The 16,184-nt window shown below is 35.9% G+C and overlaps 1 protein-coding gene across 1 annotated transcript in view; it reads right to left on the bottom strand.

The window, feature by feature from the left end:
* The window catches only part of LOC142340563 (ubiquitin-like modifier-activating enzyme 5), a 29,455-nt gene extending 14,608 nt beyond the window's left edge, over nt 1–14,847 (bottom strand). The window contains exons 1-9 of the mRNA XM_075391219.1: nt 14,411–14,847; nt 14,304–14,349; nt 14,142–14,231; nt 8,701–8,810; nt 8,539–8,625; nt 8,161–8,242; nt 7,840–7,944; nt 3,049–3,179; nt 2,590–2,819 (exon numbers count right to left, since the gene is read on the bottom strand). Coding sequence (XP_075247334.1) covers nt 2,590–2,819; nt 3,049–3,179; nt 7,840–7,944; nt 8,161–8,242; nt 8,539–8,625; nt 8,701–8,810; nt 14,142–14,231; nt 14,304–14,349; nt 14,411–14,532 — 1,003 coding nt within the window. The 5' untranslated portion in view covers nt 14,533–14,847. The remainder of the gene's footprint in view (nt 1–2,589; nt 2,820–3,048; nt 3,180–7,839; nt 7,945–8,160; nt 8,243–8,538; nt 8,626–8,700; nt 8,811–14,141; nt 14,232–14,303; nt 14,350–14,410) is intronic.
* Nucleotides 14,848–16,184: the final 1,337 nt, after the last annotated feature.

The raw sequence follows: 16,184 nt of genomic DNA, 5'->3' as shown, positions 1-16,184 counted from the left end.
AAGTCAGGTCGAAAGAATAATCGATGGAGACGACGAATTAAAAAAAACATAGCAGGACCAATCCTGAGCTAAAATTCAAAGAACTTTCATTGACTAAACAAAAAAAACTAGACCTAAAACGGCTTATAAGTGAATTGGGAAAACCATTTACAACAGATAAAAAAAACAAAAATCAATATCAAAATGCCTCATGTGAACAAAAAACCACCAGCGAGAAATGAAATTTTGGTTCAAACAAAACTAGGCCTAGAATGAACTATGAAGAATTCCGGAAACGATTCGAAGTGGAAACCCATTTACACGCCATCCAACTACTCAGACAAAACGCGCCTCCACTAATTTTTGATTATCTTGAAAAAAAAACCTAAAACGAATAAGTAAAAACAAGAAAAACAAATCTGTTTAAATATGATGAAAAATCTGATCAAATTTTGTCATAAATTGAGACCCTGAAATAACTATCTCTGCCAAAATTACTTCATCAAAACAACTAGTACTTACTAAAACCACTTAAGATAATTGTTAAAAAAATACTTGAAGCCAAATAAGGGGAAAAACTTACAAAGAACTTGCGATAGAAAACTGGAAAACGTTAAAAAAATTTTTAATATTACAAAAGCACATATATCCAAAAAAAAATTCCTTTCAGCCAATAGGGTATCCAGATACTCGCAAAACAGTAGGCAAGTCATAATAGGCTAAGAAACTTGTCTAAAAAACAGAAAAACGAAAAACTGCAAATATTTAAGAAAGAACTTCCAATTTTCGCCAGTTTCCGTCAAATTTCTCAAAAAATTGATATCCACAAAACTGACCGCTTGTTATCTAAAATTTCCACAAGTAGATTGGGTCTTTTCAATACCCATTTGAGCCAGTAAAACAAAACAACCGTCAAAAAATCGCAAATATTAGCCCAATATAATCAGCAAAATACATGAATAACCTCCGAAATTGCATCCAGCCTAAATTTAAAACAAAATCATAACCAAACCTCTTAAAATGAAATAAAACTGCTGTAAAATGCCACAAGTGAAAAAATTTAGCTCGCTTATAGAAGTTTTTTTCACACACAACAGCGATATGAACAAATATAGCTGGCAGATTGCCAGAAAATAGCCGCAATAGCTTCGTAGGTCTGCAGTCTCAAAAAAACAGTTAAAAAGTCAGACCAAAAAAATTTGTCTTTCCATTGAAGACTGATATGTTATATTTTGATTATGAATCCGTATAAGTTTTTGCTGCCTCTATTAGCTGCTCTCAAATAACCTTCATTTAGAGTGACACACACCTATTTGACCTTATCTCTTTGATTTAAAGTAAATAAAAGACGATTTCAAAGTGAGGAAGTCATTTTTGAGAGTGAGGTAAGTCAAAGCGTGACCAAAAATTTAATCACGCGAATGAACAAAAAAACTCGCTCCACTAAGAGCAAAAAATGACGTCACAGACGCACTTCAATTGAAATTGCATGAACGAATGAATCTAGCTAAGTAACAAGTAAAACGAAACCGGACTATGAGTGAATTGGGAAAACCATTTAAAAAAATCAGACAAAAAAACAAAAAAAAACAGAAAATCAATGTCAAAATGCCGCGAGGGAGAACAAAAAAACCACTAGCGAGAAATGTAAATTTGATTCTAACAGGAAAATAGGCCTAGAATGAACTATGAATGGATTGGAAAAACCATTTAGAAAATCTGATCCAAAAAATTGAAAAACAGTAAAAATTAAAGTGAAATTGCCGCATTTGAACAAAAAGACAGTAGCAAGAAAGCGAATTTTTGTTCAAACACCATTTTTTCACTCTACTTCAAAAAGAGAGCGAAAAAATTTCACGCCACAAAACCACTCGCTTTTTTGCTCCATTTCCTGTTTCGGCGTGACCAAAATCACTGCTCCAATTTGACTTCAAAAATCATGAAAATGTGTGAACAGATCTTATAAAAAAAGACAGCGCCCCAATACAATTCAAATTCTTTGAATTGTAAAAAACCAAGAGAAGGCCATTAATAGCCCCAGCTATCGCTGTGCGGCTATTAAAAAACCACTTTTTTTGCTCCACTCTTCATTTTGTTCACCAACAAAATCACTCCTCTTTTTCACGTGTTTCATTTCCTGCTTCAAAATTCACTCCAATAAAATTGATTTAAAAAAAGACTTCTGTAATACTCCTCTTCGAGTCGTAAGAAGACAGCGCCCCAATACAATTCAAATTCTTTGAATTGTAAAAAACCAAGAGAAGGCCAATAATAGCCCCAGCTATCGCTGTGCGGCTATTAAAAAAAGAGGCTTTGTAATAAACCACGATGTCCCCAATAATAGCCGCTATCGCTTCGCGTCTATTAAAACGACAAGCAGCATCTGGTTTCTCGAATTACTTTTAAAATGTTGGAGCAATAAATATACCAACGCCTATTTCATTGCACACATTTTCACCCCAAAAGTATTTTGAAAGGACTATGGATATCAATGATTAGCGGACAGAGCATGCTATATAATTTGGTGCCTTTATTGGTACTTTTTTTATCTTCTGCATTTATCATGACACTGGAAAATTTTACAAGACTTGATAGAAAAACTTAACTAACCCCACTCATTAGACGCGTGTACAACAACCTCCTCTTCCTTTTCTGTCTCCTTACTGTTAGCACACTGTGTCTCTTGTAGTAGCTTCTGCTTAGCTTGTTCCTCCGCCTGTCTCTTCAAACAGTGGGAGTCTTCACAGTGGGGGTTTGGTTTGAGGGACATGGTGGGGAAGAAGTCACTCAGTGCATTGTAGCCCAGATAATCACTCACCTGGCCAAAGCCCAACAGGAATCTACACAATGTACATGAGTATTTGACGGTATGGATCTGTGAATGTGTGTCCCATGGTCAACACCATCAGAGTATTCCACAAAAGGTTGCTAGCTTCAAATGAGATCATGCGAATTGTCCTAAAATTGTATCTTCTCAATTTCTCTAAAATGATATAGTTAGTCACAGTATAATAAAAACTTCATTCATTTACGGGGGTGAGTGTCAGGAAAATAAATTGAATTGCTAACTTGAGTGTGTTTTGGACAAGAAATCCTGCGACCACTGCCATTGTGGTAGGCAGAGAAGCAGCACACACTCCCGGCTTCTTCAGTGACTTTTCATCTAATGAGTCATCGGCAACCAACAAAGGAGGAGCACACTAAACAAGAATTGAAAATTAGTTAGTCGCATATTTTGACAATTAGGGCTAGAATTTTCAAAACATGGCCGAATTCCCGAAAAAATAGCCACCATGGACGAACATCGTGATTGAAACAGAGGTTAAAAATGACAGAATTTGATTGTCAAAAGTGCCAACAAGTGTTCTAAATTGCCGTGCAGTTTCAGTTAGATTCTACAAATATATTTAATTCAGCTTCTAAACTGAAGTCTATTCAGCCTAACACTAATGCCAGCTAGCAATCGCGCTATGAAGTTTGAATACCGAAGGCACTTTGACTAAATGACCGGGCCTTAACCGTTTCTTTAGCCAAAAAAGCATATGACATAAAATGCGAAAAAGTAAGCAAACATAGCCGGCAGATTGCCGGAATAGCTGCAAAAGAATAGACCTGCGTGCCATATAATAGAGATAGAAACAGATACAGATCTAAATTGAAAAAAAAAATCGACGCCGCTCAAAAAATTAGGTAAAAATCATTCAGCGATAAATTTAAAAAGCTTGTTAAAATTCATTCCGAAGAAGCCTCTTATTAGGGACCTTTACTGCAAATATGAGTTCCTTTGACCTTAAACAAATTCAAATTAAACTTAAGTTTTAAAGTGCAAAAGTCATTTTATTGAGTGAGGTAAGTCACATATGATCAAAATCTAATCACGCAAATAACCTAAAAACATTTGATAAAGCGAGTGAGAAATGACGTCACACGCGCAAATGCCGTTAGTGAGAGGAAGAAGTCATTCAGAAAATTTGACTTTTTTTAGCTTTGCTGTGTGAACAAATGTAAAACGAAAAAGGAGCGTCAGACGACGAAAAAAACCCAAGAGCACCGCAATATAGCTCCGCTCAGCTTACAGCTTCGCAGCTAAAAAAAAATCGGAAAACAATTTAAAATTACATATTTTTCCAAACATTAGTGTCACAATGTTAAAGTCATCGTTAACAACAGCACCTTCTAGAACTACTGGCACTACGTATTCTTAGAATGCGTACACAAAAAAAGCAACCTAGAAAAATCAATGAGTCGGAAAAACAAAAAAAAACGAATTTGGGAAAAACTAGAATCTTTTTGATAGTACTGGCCTCGAAAAAATAGCAAAACACACTAAAAACAGCATAAAACACAACTTCAGAATTAAAATATCTTTTAACCCGATTTGTAAAAAAGGACAAAGATCGCCAAGTGAAAGCGAGATTCAAAAAATAAAAACATTTTAAAAACAACTAGTATCAAGTCATCAAAAACAATAGCTAACAACTGAAACTGCTGAATTTTAAAATTTAAGCCGCACTAAAAGGACAATTCGAACTGTCATTAATGAGACTACGAAACAAAACCACCAGAAAAGCAACAGAAACGCAGAATTATAAAATCCAACAAAGATTTGAAAACACCACTGGCAAGAACTCAAGCGAATAAATTACATTTATTTATGTATGATTAACAGCCGACTAGACGTTTAATTTATGGAATTAATTGATGAGACAACAAAATGCCCAAGAAATACAAGCAAAACTCGAAAGTTCGCACAAAGAGTGTCAAAATCACTAGCTCAAGAACTAGAACCATTAGGTTTTTATGCTTTGTTAGCATCGGATGTGACTACCCTCAATGAGACTAATTGATAAGCCAACAAAAGGAACAACTCATACAGGCTGACGTTGGCTATTAAATATAAACGACAGACAGCCGAAAATAGCTTCGAAATAGCCTTGCGTGTCTAGAATTCAGATCGACACAGAAAGGAGATGAGGCTTTCATCAACACCGCTTACAAGATATTTGCTGTCCAACTTCATTACACAAGCCTTTTTATTGGGTATTTTTCTTATGACCGAGTTTCTGTGACCTTAAACATTTTGCCAGTTCCACAATCAAAATGGAGTCATTCAACTTGGATTTGTGCAGGTGTATCCACTCACAAATGTTATATCTCATTTCACTCGAATCATTTTGAGAATTTAAGATTCAAGTATTATTTTGGATATAAGAAAGACAAGGAGACTCGGTAATGTGCGCCGCACACAATTTTACAACCCCCGCTCATCCACAACTTAGGTTAAACTGTTTACCCAATGAGAAAGAGATACAAAAAAGTAGGCGATGCCACATTAGAGGGCCAATGAGACCTGCCATTATTAAGGCTACGAGACCAGACAAACAAAATCAAAGAGCAACAACAATATAGCGGCTGTGCACACATAATCAGCCAAATCAGTTATATTTAGTCTGAAAACAATTATTCACTGCCTCTTCAGAGTAAACGGAAAAATTTCGCTCGTATTTAAATCCCAGTCGTAAGTAAAAAAAATCAGAATTGATATCATTAGCTAAAAATCTAAGACATTTCGCTGCGTTACCTACTCAAGCGTGATTAGAACAAAAACTAATTTGAATTCGAATTTGTTCTTCTGACGTGAACAATTCGAAAAAGTAAGAACCGATCTTCAGCTCTTAAAAAGATAGGACACCAATACAATCCAGAACCTTTGGATTGTAAGAAAATCAGCTCCTAAAAACAAGCCGTTGAAAGGCTGACGGTGGCTATTAAATACACGGCAGACAGCTGAATATAGCTTTCAAACAGCCTTGCGTGTCGTAGAATTCACATAGACACAGAACGGAATTGACGAAATCATCAACGCCGCTTACAAGATATTTGCTGTCCCATTTCATTACACTAGCCTTTTATTGGGTACTTTTCTTACGACCGAGTTTCTGTGACCTTAAACATTTTGTCAGTTGCACATTTAAAACGGACTCTTTTTGTCTTGGGTTTGTGCAGGTGTATCTATCAACAAAAGGTTGGGAAATGTTATATCTCCTTTCACTTGAATCATTTTCAGAATTTAAGATTCAAGTATTATTTTGGATATAAATACGACAAGAAGGCTCAGTAATGTGCGTTCGCACGTAATTTTCCTATCCCGCTCAGCAACAATCTTGGCTTAATTGTCTAGTAAATGAGAAAGCGATAGAAAAAGTAGGTAAGGCCACATTAGAGGGCCGATGAGACCTGCCATTATTAAGGCTACGAGACTAGACATAAAAATCAAATAACAAAATTTTAATCCAAAACTCAAAGTCTTTCTTTGAAAAACAAATTTTAAAAACGAAGTCAAAATAGCGTCAGATAAAACAAATTAAAAAAAATCAAATTGTAATTCACCAGAAAAAAAACAGAAACCAGTCCTTAATAAGACTCAGTAAAAAATAGACAAAGAACCAAATCGACAAAGTTAAAGGCATTTATATTTTTTAAAATTGAATAAATTCAAATAATGAAAACGAAAAGACATCAACTGACATGTTTAAATAGCTTTACGTTCAATTATATCTGCATATGAAGACATTGAAAACTCGTTATCCACAAAATCTACGTCTACAAAAAACAAAGACAAAAAAATTAATTTAATAATTGCTAAATTAAAAAATGGTCTCGCAGCCGTTTAAACCATATTTCAATCCAAAAAAAAAGAAATAACCTATTTCGCCTTTTTTGAACACCAATAAAGTAATGTGGTATGTGATAAATAGACCAAAGGGAAAAGTAAAAAAAAATTGAAAACAAATAAGTAGGCACATTTATGTCACGAAAGGGAGCCGCTGAGCTCTGTTATTATTCAGAATTTGTCATATGTCTACAAAAAACGACGAATGGATGAAAACCAAAAATTAAATTAATTTTTGCGAAAACCCGTTGTCGAAGCCGTTAAAACAATAGGCAATGCAAGGCACTAAAACATTAAATATGATCAATTGTACCTTTTTTCAACACTAATAATGTGATATGCGATCTGTAAATAATGAGACAAGGTAATATGTAGACAAGAACTGCAAAGAGCAAAGTTACAAAATACGCCTATTTTTTTAAAACATTTTTTTAACTCAGGAAACTTAAGCTATCAACTGAAATAGGTTCCTTTATCCATTTGGAGGCGCTAATACCTGCAATTCTTCAGAACATTTTACAACTTTCTGTAGCAAATACAGATTGCGTTAGCAGTTTTTAGGGGTGTTAATACGGTACTAAAACTGGACTAAATAACCTATTTGGTAAGATTTTTGATGAAAAAGGCTGAATCTAACGCAAATGTCACTTTAGTTAGAGAAAACAATCAAATTTTTTGTATTCTAATTAGAGAACTCCACGAGAAAACTCTCGTTTCTGAGGACAAAAAGTCAAATAGACTAGATGAAAAAAACAATAAAGCAAAAAATAGCATTAAAAAGACCAACAGGACCCCAATAAATCCTCCTACCTTTTTTGAGAAAAAAACAATTGCTTCTAAAAAAACAGAAAGCCATAGAAAATTTGACAAAAACAGCCAAGTCTTACAATTCGGTTAAAGATCTGATTGTCTGGTAATATTAAAAACTGTGATCAATCACTAGGGTTTCTATTATTCTAGAGAACAAAGGTGGCATAAAGCCAAGAAACAAATCAACTTCCCATATTCAATCACAAGTCAAGGCGTCACATGCGCAATCTGAATTACAGAGCGTTAGAAAAGATTGCGAAAAGCTGCTTCCAAGGCACAAATTTACAGCTGCTAGACATCGAATTAACAATTTACACAATTGGTTCGCCATCACTTCCTGGCCCTTAAAAAAGAAATAACAGTCATAAAATACGAACACCAAAACATGCCGAGACCCCTGGTTTGATGAACTGAATGTGCCCAGAAACTGCCTGTTCACTCACTCCAGACTCGAACCAATTCTGTCCCAGCTCGTTACAAGCCTAAACAAAGTAGCTAGTCACCTCCATATCTATCACTTATTACCCAAAGTAATCAATAAAAGCACAATCGAAGTTATGGTACGTTTAAAATTAGTATTGCTAAATCCCGAGAAGGTGAGCAGTCATGCCTGTAACCATCAGAAACTTTCCTATTAGACTCAGTACCAATTTATATGCAGGAAGGATTCCCCGTAAAAAGTAGGTAAAGCAACTCACCATATTAACGGTCATTCTTGCTTCGAAATTGTCAACACAACTCAGAACTAAGTCGACTGCTGATCCGTTCAAGCCACCTGTCCTGAAAATAAGCAAAATCGATGCAAAATGAATGCATAAAAATTGCAATGTATAACTGCATCTAGTACTTGTAACCCTGTGGCAGCTAGTAAGTGTATCAAAATCACTACTGTATTGAATGCAAAATTTAACAATTCAGTTTTCGCATAACTAGTCCATAAAGTTAGGGCCCTTCATGTATTTGTAAATGAAGTAATAACGTGGTAAACATAAATGTAGAATTTTTGGTTTCAAACTTTCCCTTTAATCCCTCTCCTTCACCCACTCACCTCAAAAAAGGAATTGCTTAAAACGTACCTGATTGCATTTAAAAATTGAGGGAAATTGTCGATTGTGGTAATGTCAAAATTGTAATGTTCGAATTGCACATCTGGGTTGATTTTCCTAAACACAGAGCACTAAAGAGATTCTTCTGAAAAACGATAGATAAAATGACAAATGACTTGAAAAAGTACAAACCTTAGTGTTTCTACAGCCGCCTCGACTTTTGATTGGCCAGATTGATGAGGTTGGAAGAATAGTCTGTTCATATTGGCCAGTTCAACCTTGTCATAGTCGAAGAGAATTAGCTTAAAAAATCATGCTATTAATAGCAATAAGAACATCAGCATTCGGTAATCTTTATTTTTTCATATCGCAAAAAGATTATTGTGGAAGCCCAGTAGTCGGTTGGAGAAAAATGAGTAACTTATTTAGGGTTTAATTAAATAATAGCTATTGAATCAAATCGTTGTTACTTTCACGAGATTATTTTATCTTTTTTTGTTTATCATTGACGAGTTTGTGCGGGAGTTCTATTGACAAAAATTATGTTGGTAACAAAGATAAAGGACGGGCTCGATTCTAAACAGTTCAAACTAGATTGAAACATAATAAAATCATTAAGTTTAATACACGCGATTGATTTTACCGAATGGTTTAACAATTTTAAGTTAAATTCCTTCAAACCCACAAAAAAAATGATAAAACATAACTTTGAAGACCATACGTGCACAATTCCTGACAAACTGATATAATTCCAATATATCTAATACAATTTCATATCATTGACTGAAGTTTAAAATCGAACAGAAACTAAATATTAGTTATTGATGCGCGCGAGAGTATCAATATTTGTCAAGTTCAACCTTAAATCTATAACAAGCATCACAGGTTTTTCACAGAACTACTAAGGAAATCAATACTGTGAACGCCAAATAATATTGTCTTTTACCAAACATGCGCTAGAAACCTCTGAGTTCATCTGATTTAGGAGAAGTTCATCTGCTAGGCTCATAGGAACAGTTCATTAGACATTTTTCCTGTATTGATTCACCAAATTCAACCCTCAGTGAACAGTAAGCGAAATCCAGAGATGGAGGGAGGGAGAAAAACAATATTAAGTTTTAGGGATAGCTGAAGCTAATATACAATAAGTGTATATGATTTTTGCAAACACATATATTGCTTTAAGGTTTAACTGGAGCAGGTTATGCGGACCGGAAATCACGCCATAACGCTTGTTGAATATAAACTGCCGTGGACTCGCGGCTACCAGATATTTTTCGACCGACTTTAAAACACCAGTAAACTTAAACTTGTATCTCGTTTTGGCACAGGCACAAAAAGATTTAACTACAGACGTTATTCTCAGCCCAGTTTTCATTGAAAAATTTACATTAATTCTAGAAGTCTGCCATTGAAGTTAATGTGGTCGAAAAAGTTCATTTTCTTTTGGAGGATGTTCAGCCGAAATCCAGTCCTATACCGATAATTGAGTTTCTGCGCTTCGTATCTTATCTCTGGCAGTATAACCCTAGATCTTCTTCCGGCCCATTGAATAACGTAATAGTTGCCCAAGTCGACATCTTACTTTCCTGACACTATGCTGCTAAAAGTAGAAGATAATGAGATAAAAAAATATTTGACATTTTGAGCACGTTCCTCGAGTTTATTTTCAGATTCAGGTACGAAATAATTTTGCTGTAGTATTGTTGTAATGTTGGACGCCAGTTCTGTCTTGCCCTTGTAACACCTTTATTATTATTATTATTATTATCATTATTATTATTATTATTATTATTATTATTATTATTAGTAATAATATTACTATTATTATTATTATTATTATTTTTATTATTATTATTATTATTATTATTATTATTATTATTATTATTATTATTATTATAGCTTTGTGACAATTTCACGGGGAGTATAAGTCCTGGATTTATAACATAGAATTTGCACGACAGTTCTGGCACAAACACAAAAAGATCCAACTACAGAAATTATTCTCAACCCAGTTTTCATTGAAAAATTTCCATATTAAATCTAGAGGTCTTCCCTTCAAATTATTGTTGTCGAAAAAGTTAATTTTCCTTTGGATCATGTTCACCCGAAATCCAGTTCTACACCAAAAATTGAGTCTCTGCACTTCGTATCGAATCTCTGGCAGTAAAATTCTAGATTTTCTTCCGGCCCATTGAATAACATAATAGTTGCTCAAGTCAAAATCGTACTTTCCTGACACTATGCTGCTAAAACTTAGAAGATCTTTTAGGACTTTAAAGTCGAGTGGTACCAGTATATTGCTTTGAACAATAGCTTCTTTGTAACATTTTCTGTTTGTCATCCATTTCATGATCTTTATTAAACCGCTCTAAAATTTGATACCCGTTTCGCTTTATCTCCCAGCATTCAGATGCAAACATTAATGTCCGGCTTTTAACAGCTCTATATAAGTGAACCTTTGTTTTCATGGAAATTTGGCAGCTGGTGCTTCTTCTAATGAGATAAAAACGCCTTCATTGCTTTCGCTATTCGATTCTGCACATTTTCAATCCAATTTAGGGTGTCGACTATAGTTAGCCCAAGATGCTTAACGACTGTCTTCTCTAGGATCAAATTATTTTCTAGAGAGATTACAACCTCCTCGTGACGTCTCCCGAAAGCAAATTGTGTAAAAGAGCTTTTTTGCAATTGAAAAAGAGGCAGTTTTGTACACTCCAAGTGTGGAGATTGTTTAGGTCAACTTGCAGCTTGTCCAGACTGTCATTTTTGGTACAATGGATTAGTTTTGAATCATCTGCAATTAAGAGTTTCAGAGACGAAAAGACTACATTTGGCAGGTCGTTAATGAAGATCAGGAAAAGGATAGGTCCCAGTACAGAACCTTGAGGAACTCCGCAAGAGACTAGACGTTTCTCATATTGGTAGCCGTCAACATTTACGCTTTGTGTTCTGCAAGTCATATAATCTTAAATAAGAAAGATAAAAAATAATATAAGAGTTGGTAGGTAATTTACGCTGATGTTGAAAGGCTCTTTTCATATTTCTAAGGCATTGAAAGAAGATATTAAAGTTTTTAACTCGATCCGCTGTCTGATGACGTATACATTTTTACTTTTCCTTGAATCATTCGAGGTCTTACTCTAAATGACTAATGCAAGTGCGTGGAAGAGCATGAGTAAAACTGAAAATAAATGTAGTTTCTAGGGTTTTGATAATAAAAAGGTCCACTAAGAAAAAGCCCCTCCCCTAAAAGGGTAGTCGGTCAACTCGAGGGCAGCAAGTCAACTCCTATGTGTATTTATAAATTCTGACAGCAGTCAAAAATTGAAGCATCAGATGCCAAAGATAAAGAAAATAAAGCATCAGAATTATAAACAAAATAGATGTTGTAAATAGCAATTTAAGTATATTGTGTAGTGATTTTGAATCAAGATTAGAGAAAATATGATGCATTTAGCACAGCAGCCTCCCTTCCTCTATAATGGTTCCTATTGACGCTTCTACTGCAGGGCGCAGGCGCATGGAGCGCACGCCACGGAGGCAGAGTCTGGAGCTATGCAAAAGAGCGAAACTTAATTTTGTCCTTATGTACGTGATCACGTTCGAATATGAATCTTCCTTCTTATCGCTGATCCTGGAAGCCAATCTTTGTATGGCTTTTGATGCTGACGGGCCAGCTCCTCCTGTACACAAGATTAACGGACAGAAGGTAGCTTTCTCGACCTCGATTATCCTTTGTTCGTATTTCAGCTTCTAGATGGACTTGTGATATTTGTAGGAATCCGGTATGCTTCTTGGGCAGCTCTTCGCATACGGATTAAACATTTTCACATCAAAGAACGTTCTGCTGAAACGTGAATCGAAGAAAACATTAGCTTTGATATCTAGTCGAGCGTCGTCATCAATAGAGGTAGTTCTATTTGCGAAGGTTTCCCCTTGCAAAGACTGAAGACAGGGCTCTATTTCGACATCATCGCACACCTCATTGAGCAGGTTGGCAAAACAGTCACGGATGTCATTGTGTCTTATGTGCGTATAGCCACCTTTTGGACAATAAAGAGCATGCGCTACATTAAAGTTTTCTCCACATGCGCATCTTGATGGCAATTTTACGGGATCCCATCCATATCTAAGAGCAATTTAATCTCTAAACTTTCCCTTTGTTAAATCAAAAAGATATCTTTTCAATGGAAGTGCGTTTAGCCAGCATGATGCTCCTTTTTCCATACCTGAATCTAGAGAATACGCCTCTTTATCATTGATGAGATCTTTGATTGCCAACTTTTTCGCTCGAGATTGTTCGTTTTTCTTTTCTGATTTTCTGAAGGATTTTTTCGTGATGAAACTCTGCATCTATAGCGTTATGATTCTGTAACGGCTCACAAATCCGAATAGATCTTTCATATTCGTTTGCCCTGTCTCCAGGAAGAAGAAGGCTTAGCCCACCCTCTTTAAGAGGAAGAGAGAAAACCTTCCGGTATCTGTCACTGTAAGAGGGATGATTGAACATTGAAGGTATAAGATTTTTATCAATTATTTTTTCGGCTTCCCTCAGCAGACTGTCCGCGTTTGGAGAAGTCCTAGCAATCAAAGTCAATGTGTTGCAATCCGTTCGTAAATGATTTGTGCACATACTGAGAGGACACCTTACTATGTTTGGCGAGCTTCTCAAGCATGTTAGAGTAGTTCACTGACTTTTTTTCAGAAAATCGTTAAAACTTTCATCAGAACCAATAACTGAACCCAGAACTCGATGACCTTCAATAACATCAACATCTAATCCCGCAAAAACTTTGTTCGCCTTCTGAACAAACTCAGGTTTTGTAATAAGATGACATTTGATCACATTATAACCGAATGCACCGCCATGTTCATAGAGCTTATCTAACACGATTTGCAGTGATTCAAGGCTACCGGTCACATTACCGTCATCTGCGTACCATTTATGAGTCAAATTTTGACATTCGAGTATGTCGATGAGAGGAAGTGTAGCATTACATCGCCATGGCTATTGGATCATCTTGTGTTGTTCCTTCTTGAGACTTGATTACACTTTTATCGATGAAGAGGTCTGATGGGGTCTTATACGAGATTCTGATTGCTGTATAAATTGAGGGACAAAGCTTTCTGATGTTTTTTAGAGCCAGATCTCTATTCAAGCTATTAAACGCGTTCCTTGCAACAGTACGATCTTCAAGAAAGCACCGCCGGAGTGCATGGATAGCATGTTCGATGCCACTCTTTTATGAAAAATATGGTTGATACAATCAGCCATATTTTTCATAATTTTTTCACTTGTGTTCGAAAACTAAGGTGATTGTCTATGGTAACACCTAGATATTTACATTGGTTTGATATTTTTTTACTAAAGCTGATCCTACAGCTACAGTCGCAGAAGCGTTGAGCATCATTTTTGCGCGAGTAGGCAATAAACTCGTTTTTTCGCATTCAAAATCAACCTATGGATAAAAACTTAAGTTTACAAAAGCAGAGCGAACCCGAAGAATCGCTACATGATTTCTTGACGAGCCACTAATAACTCGGCGATTTTCAGCAGGCCAATAGCAAACTTAAGGAGACTGTAAAATCAATGCGACAACTGATGACCAATCTGACCTTAACTGGTTTACCTTGCCTATTCCGCACCTCGTTAGCATTTCACTGGCAACACTGCCGACTCCACCTACTCCCACGACAATGACAGTGAAGTCTCGTATTCTCTAAAATGCACCCACCGTGCACTTCAATTTTATAAATTTAAGCGGAAATTATTTCAATTTATGATCCCGAACCTGGTAATCTTTCACGATGCCCATTTTCTGCAGCGCCATTAAACGACTAGAACAAAAATATGACAGTTAATTATGTACGTTTATAAGCAACATGAAGTAAAACTAGCCTGTAAGGATTACTGTCCTTCACTTCTGCACTCATGGTAGGAATCAGTTCTCTTACAGTTGGCTGGGCTTTTAGAATTTCGAGTTCCATCTCCAACTCTTTTATCCGTTGATGAAGATCCATTATATTCTAAAACTAATTTGCTGTGTTATACTACTTCTGGTGCCTCATTAGGATAAATTTAACTTTGTTCTAGGTCTCTACGACTCTGTTCGTTTACAGCCCCCGAAGCATGTTGCCAAAATTTACCATATTGTGCAAATATCAAACATAAACCAGCACTACCGTCGGAAGAATTGATCTGTAGCGATAGGCGTTGCCTTTGTTTGTAGCTATCTGAAGCTCAGGGAGGCTAGCCTCAACACGCAAGAATAAAAGCGGGGGAAAAGATCGATTGTTTCTAACGTTCAACAGCAACTTCGGTGAACAGTACGCTGAGATGAGAGCCTGCTAAAGCTTAACGACATATGCTCAGAGAATAAATTCCCTCGGGTTCTATCAGTTCAGCAGGACCACTTTCTTTAAGTCTGACTTTTTGGATCCGTTTCTGCCCCCCAATACTTTATGGTCCCCTGTTAGAGAGCACGTGCCATTACATAAATCACCATGTAAAAATATGACACGTTAGTCTGGGGGTGCAAATAATATGAACACATTAATCTGGGGGCACAAACGGAAAAGATTTGACAGCCCTTTTTGGTTATGAGAAAAACCAATTGACGTTGAACGATCACCTAAGACTTTACAATATCTAAAAATTTAAAAGGGGGTATCATCCACCCAATGGACGGATCAGTGAGCCTCCACTAAAACATCACAGCGGCGTATTTCAATTTACCGCAAAACACATTGTATTGTTGTTGTTGTCAACCTGTTACGCGTAAAGAAATTACATGCCAATTAGTCTGATTCTAAATTTAAAAACGAAAGTTTTCGCTATAACCAGAATCGTCAGGTTAGCAACTTTGCTCTTTGAGTGTTTTTAAACAATATGGAAATTTATCAACAATCACTAAGATCAAAAACTTTTGAGTTCTTGGAATTGATTCAATTGCTTAAATCGAATTTTTGAACATTCAAAAATATTTGATTTTCAAATTTCAAAAGATTTCGCCAAATTTTTTTTCCTTTTTTGAAGTTTTGAGGGACTATCTTCCGGCATTAGCGGGATTTTTCGCTTTTCCTTAAATATTCTCCGTTAAAATTTATTCCTAAAGAGCCAACTCTCATTTACGGACGAATACTTGAATGTCAGCTCCCGCCCCCGGTATTCGTTGCGCATGCGACTTCCAAAACTGCAGAGAAAAGTTGACATTTTTCTAAACTGAATGCATGGGATAAATACCCTTCAGCTTTGCTGTAAAGACTTTACAACAACAAAAACTACAAGAAATTTCACAAAATCACGTGAGATTTAAGATTTTTATCGAAACTCGACTTAACCGCGGGCAAGCAAGTTTTCATTTTCCTAGTTGTAAAAATTACATTAAACCGAGATGTTTTTAGTGTTTTCTCTTTCAATCGCACGCTCAAAATGTCTTAGTATTGCCTTAAAAAGATGGTGATTTCCTCCCGGCTGTTTTTTGCCAATTATATACCTTTTTTCTCGGTATTTGAGGCTTTCTGTTTCCCTGCCACAAGTGTTTCTGGAGCTTCGTTTACAGTCTTCGCAGAGCAACTCTCAGGCTACCGGTTTCTCATCCATATATCCTGATTCGTTTTAAGTGCCTCGTCAAAATTTCCATTCACTCGTGCAACAGAAAAAGCTATACACA

The sequence above is a fragment of the Convolutriloba macropyga genome, chromosome 6, assembly GCF_964194025.1.
Source record: "Convolutriloba macropyga chromosome 6, txConMacr16.3, whole genome shotgun sequence".
NCBI lineage: Eukaryota > Metazoa > Xenacoelomorpha > Acoela > Convolutidae > Convolutriloba > Convolutriloba macropyga.
This window is presented reverse-complemented; position numbering and strand designations above follow the sequence as displayed.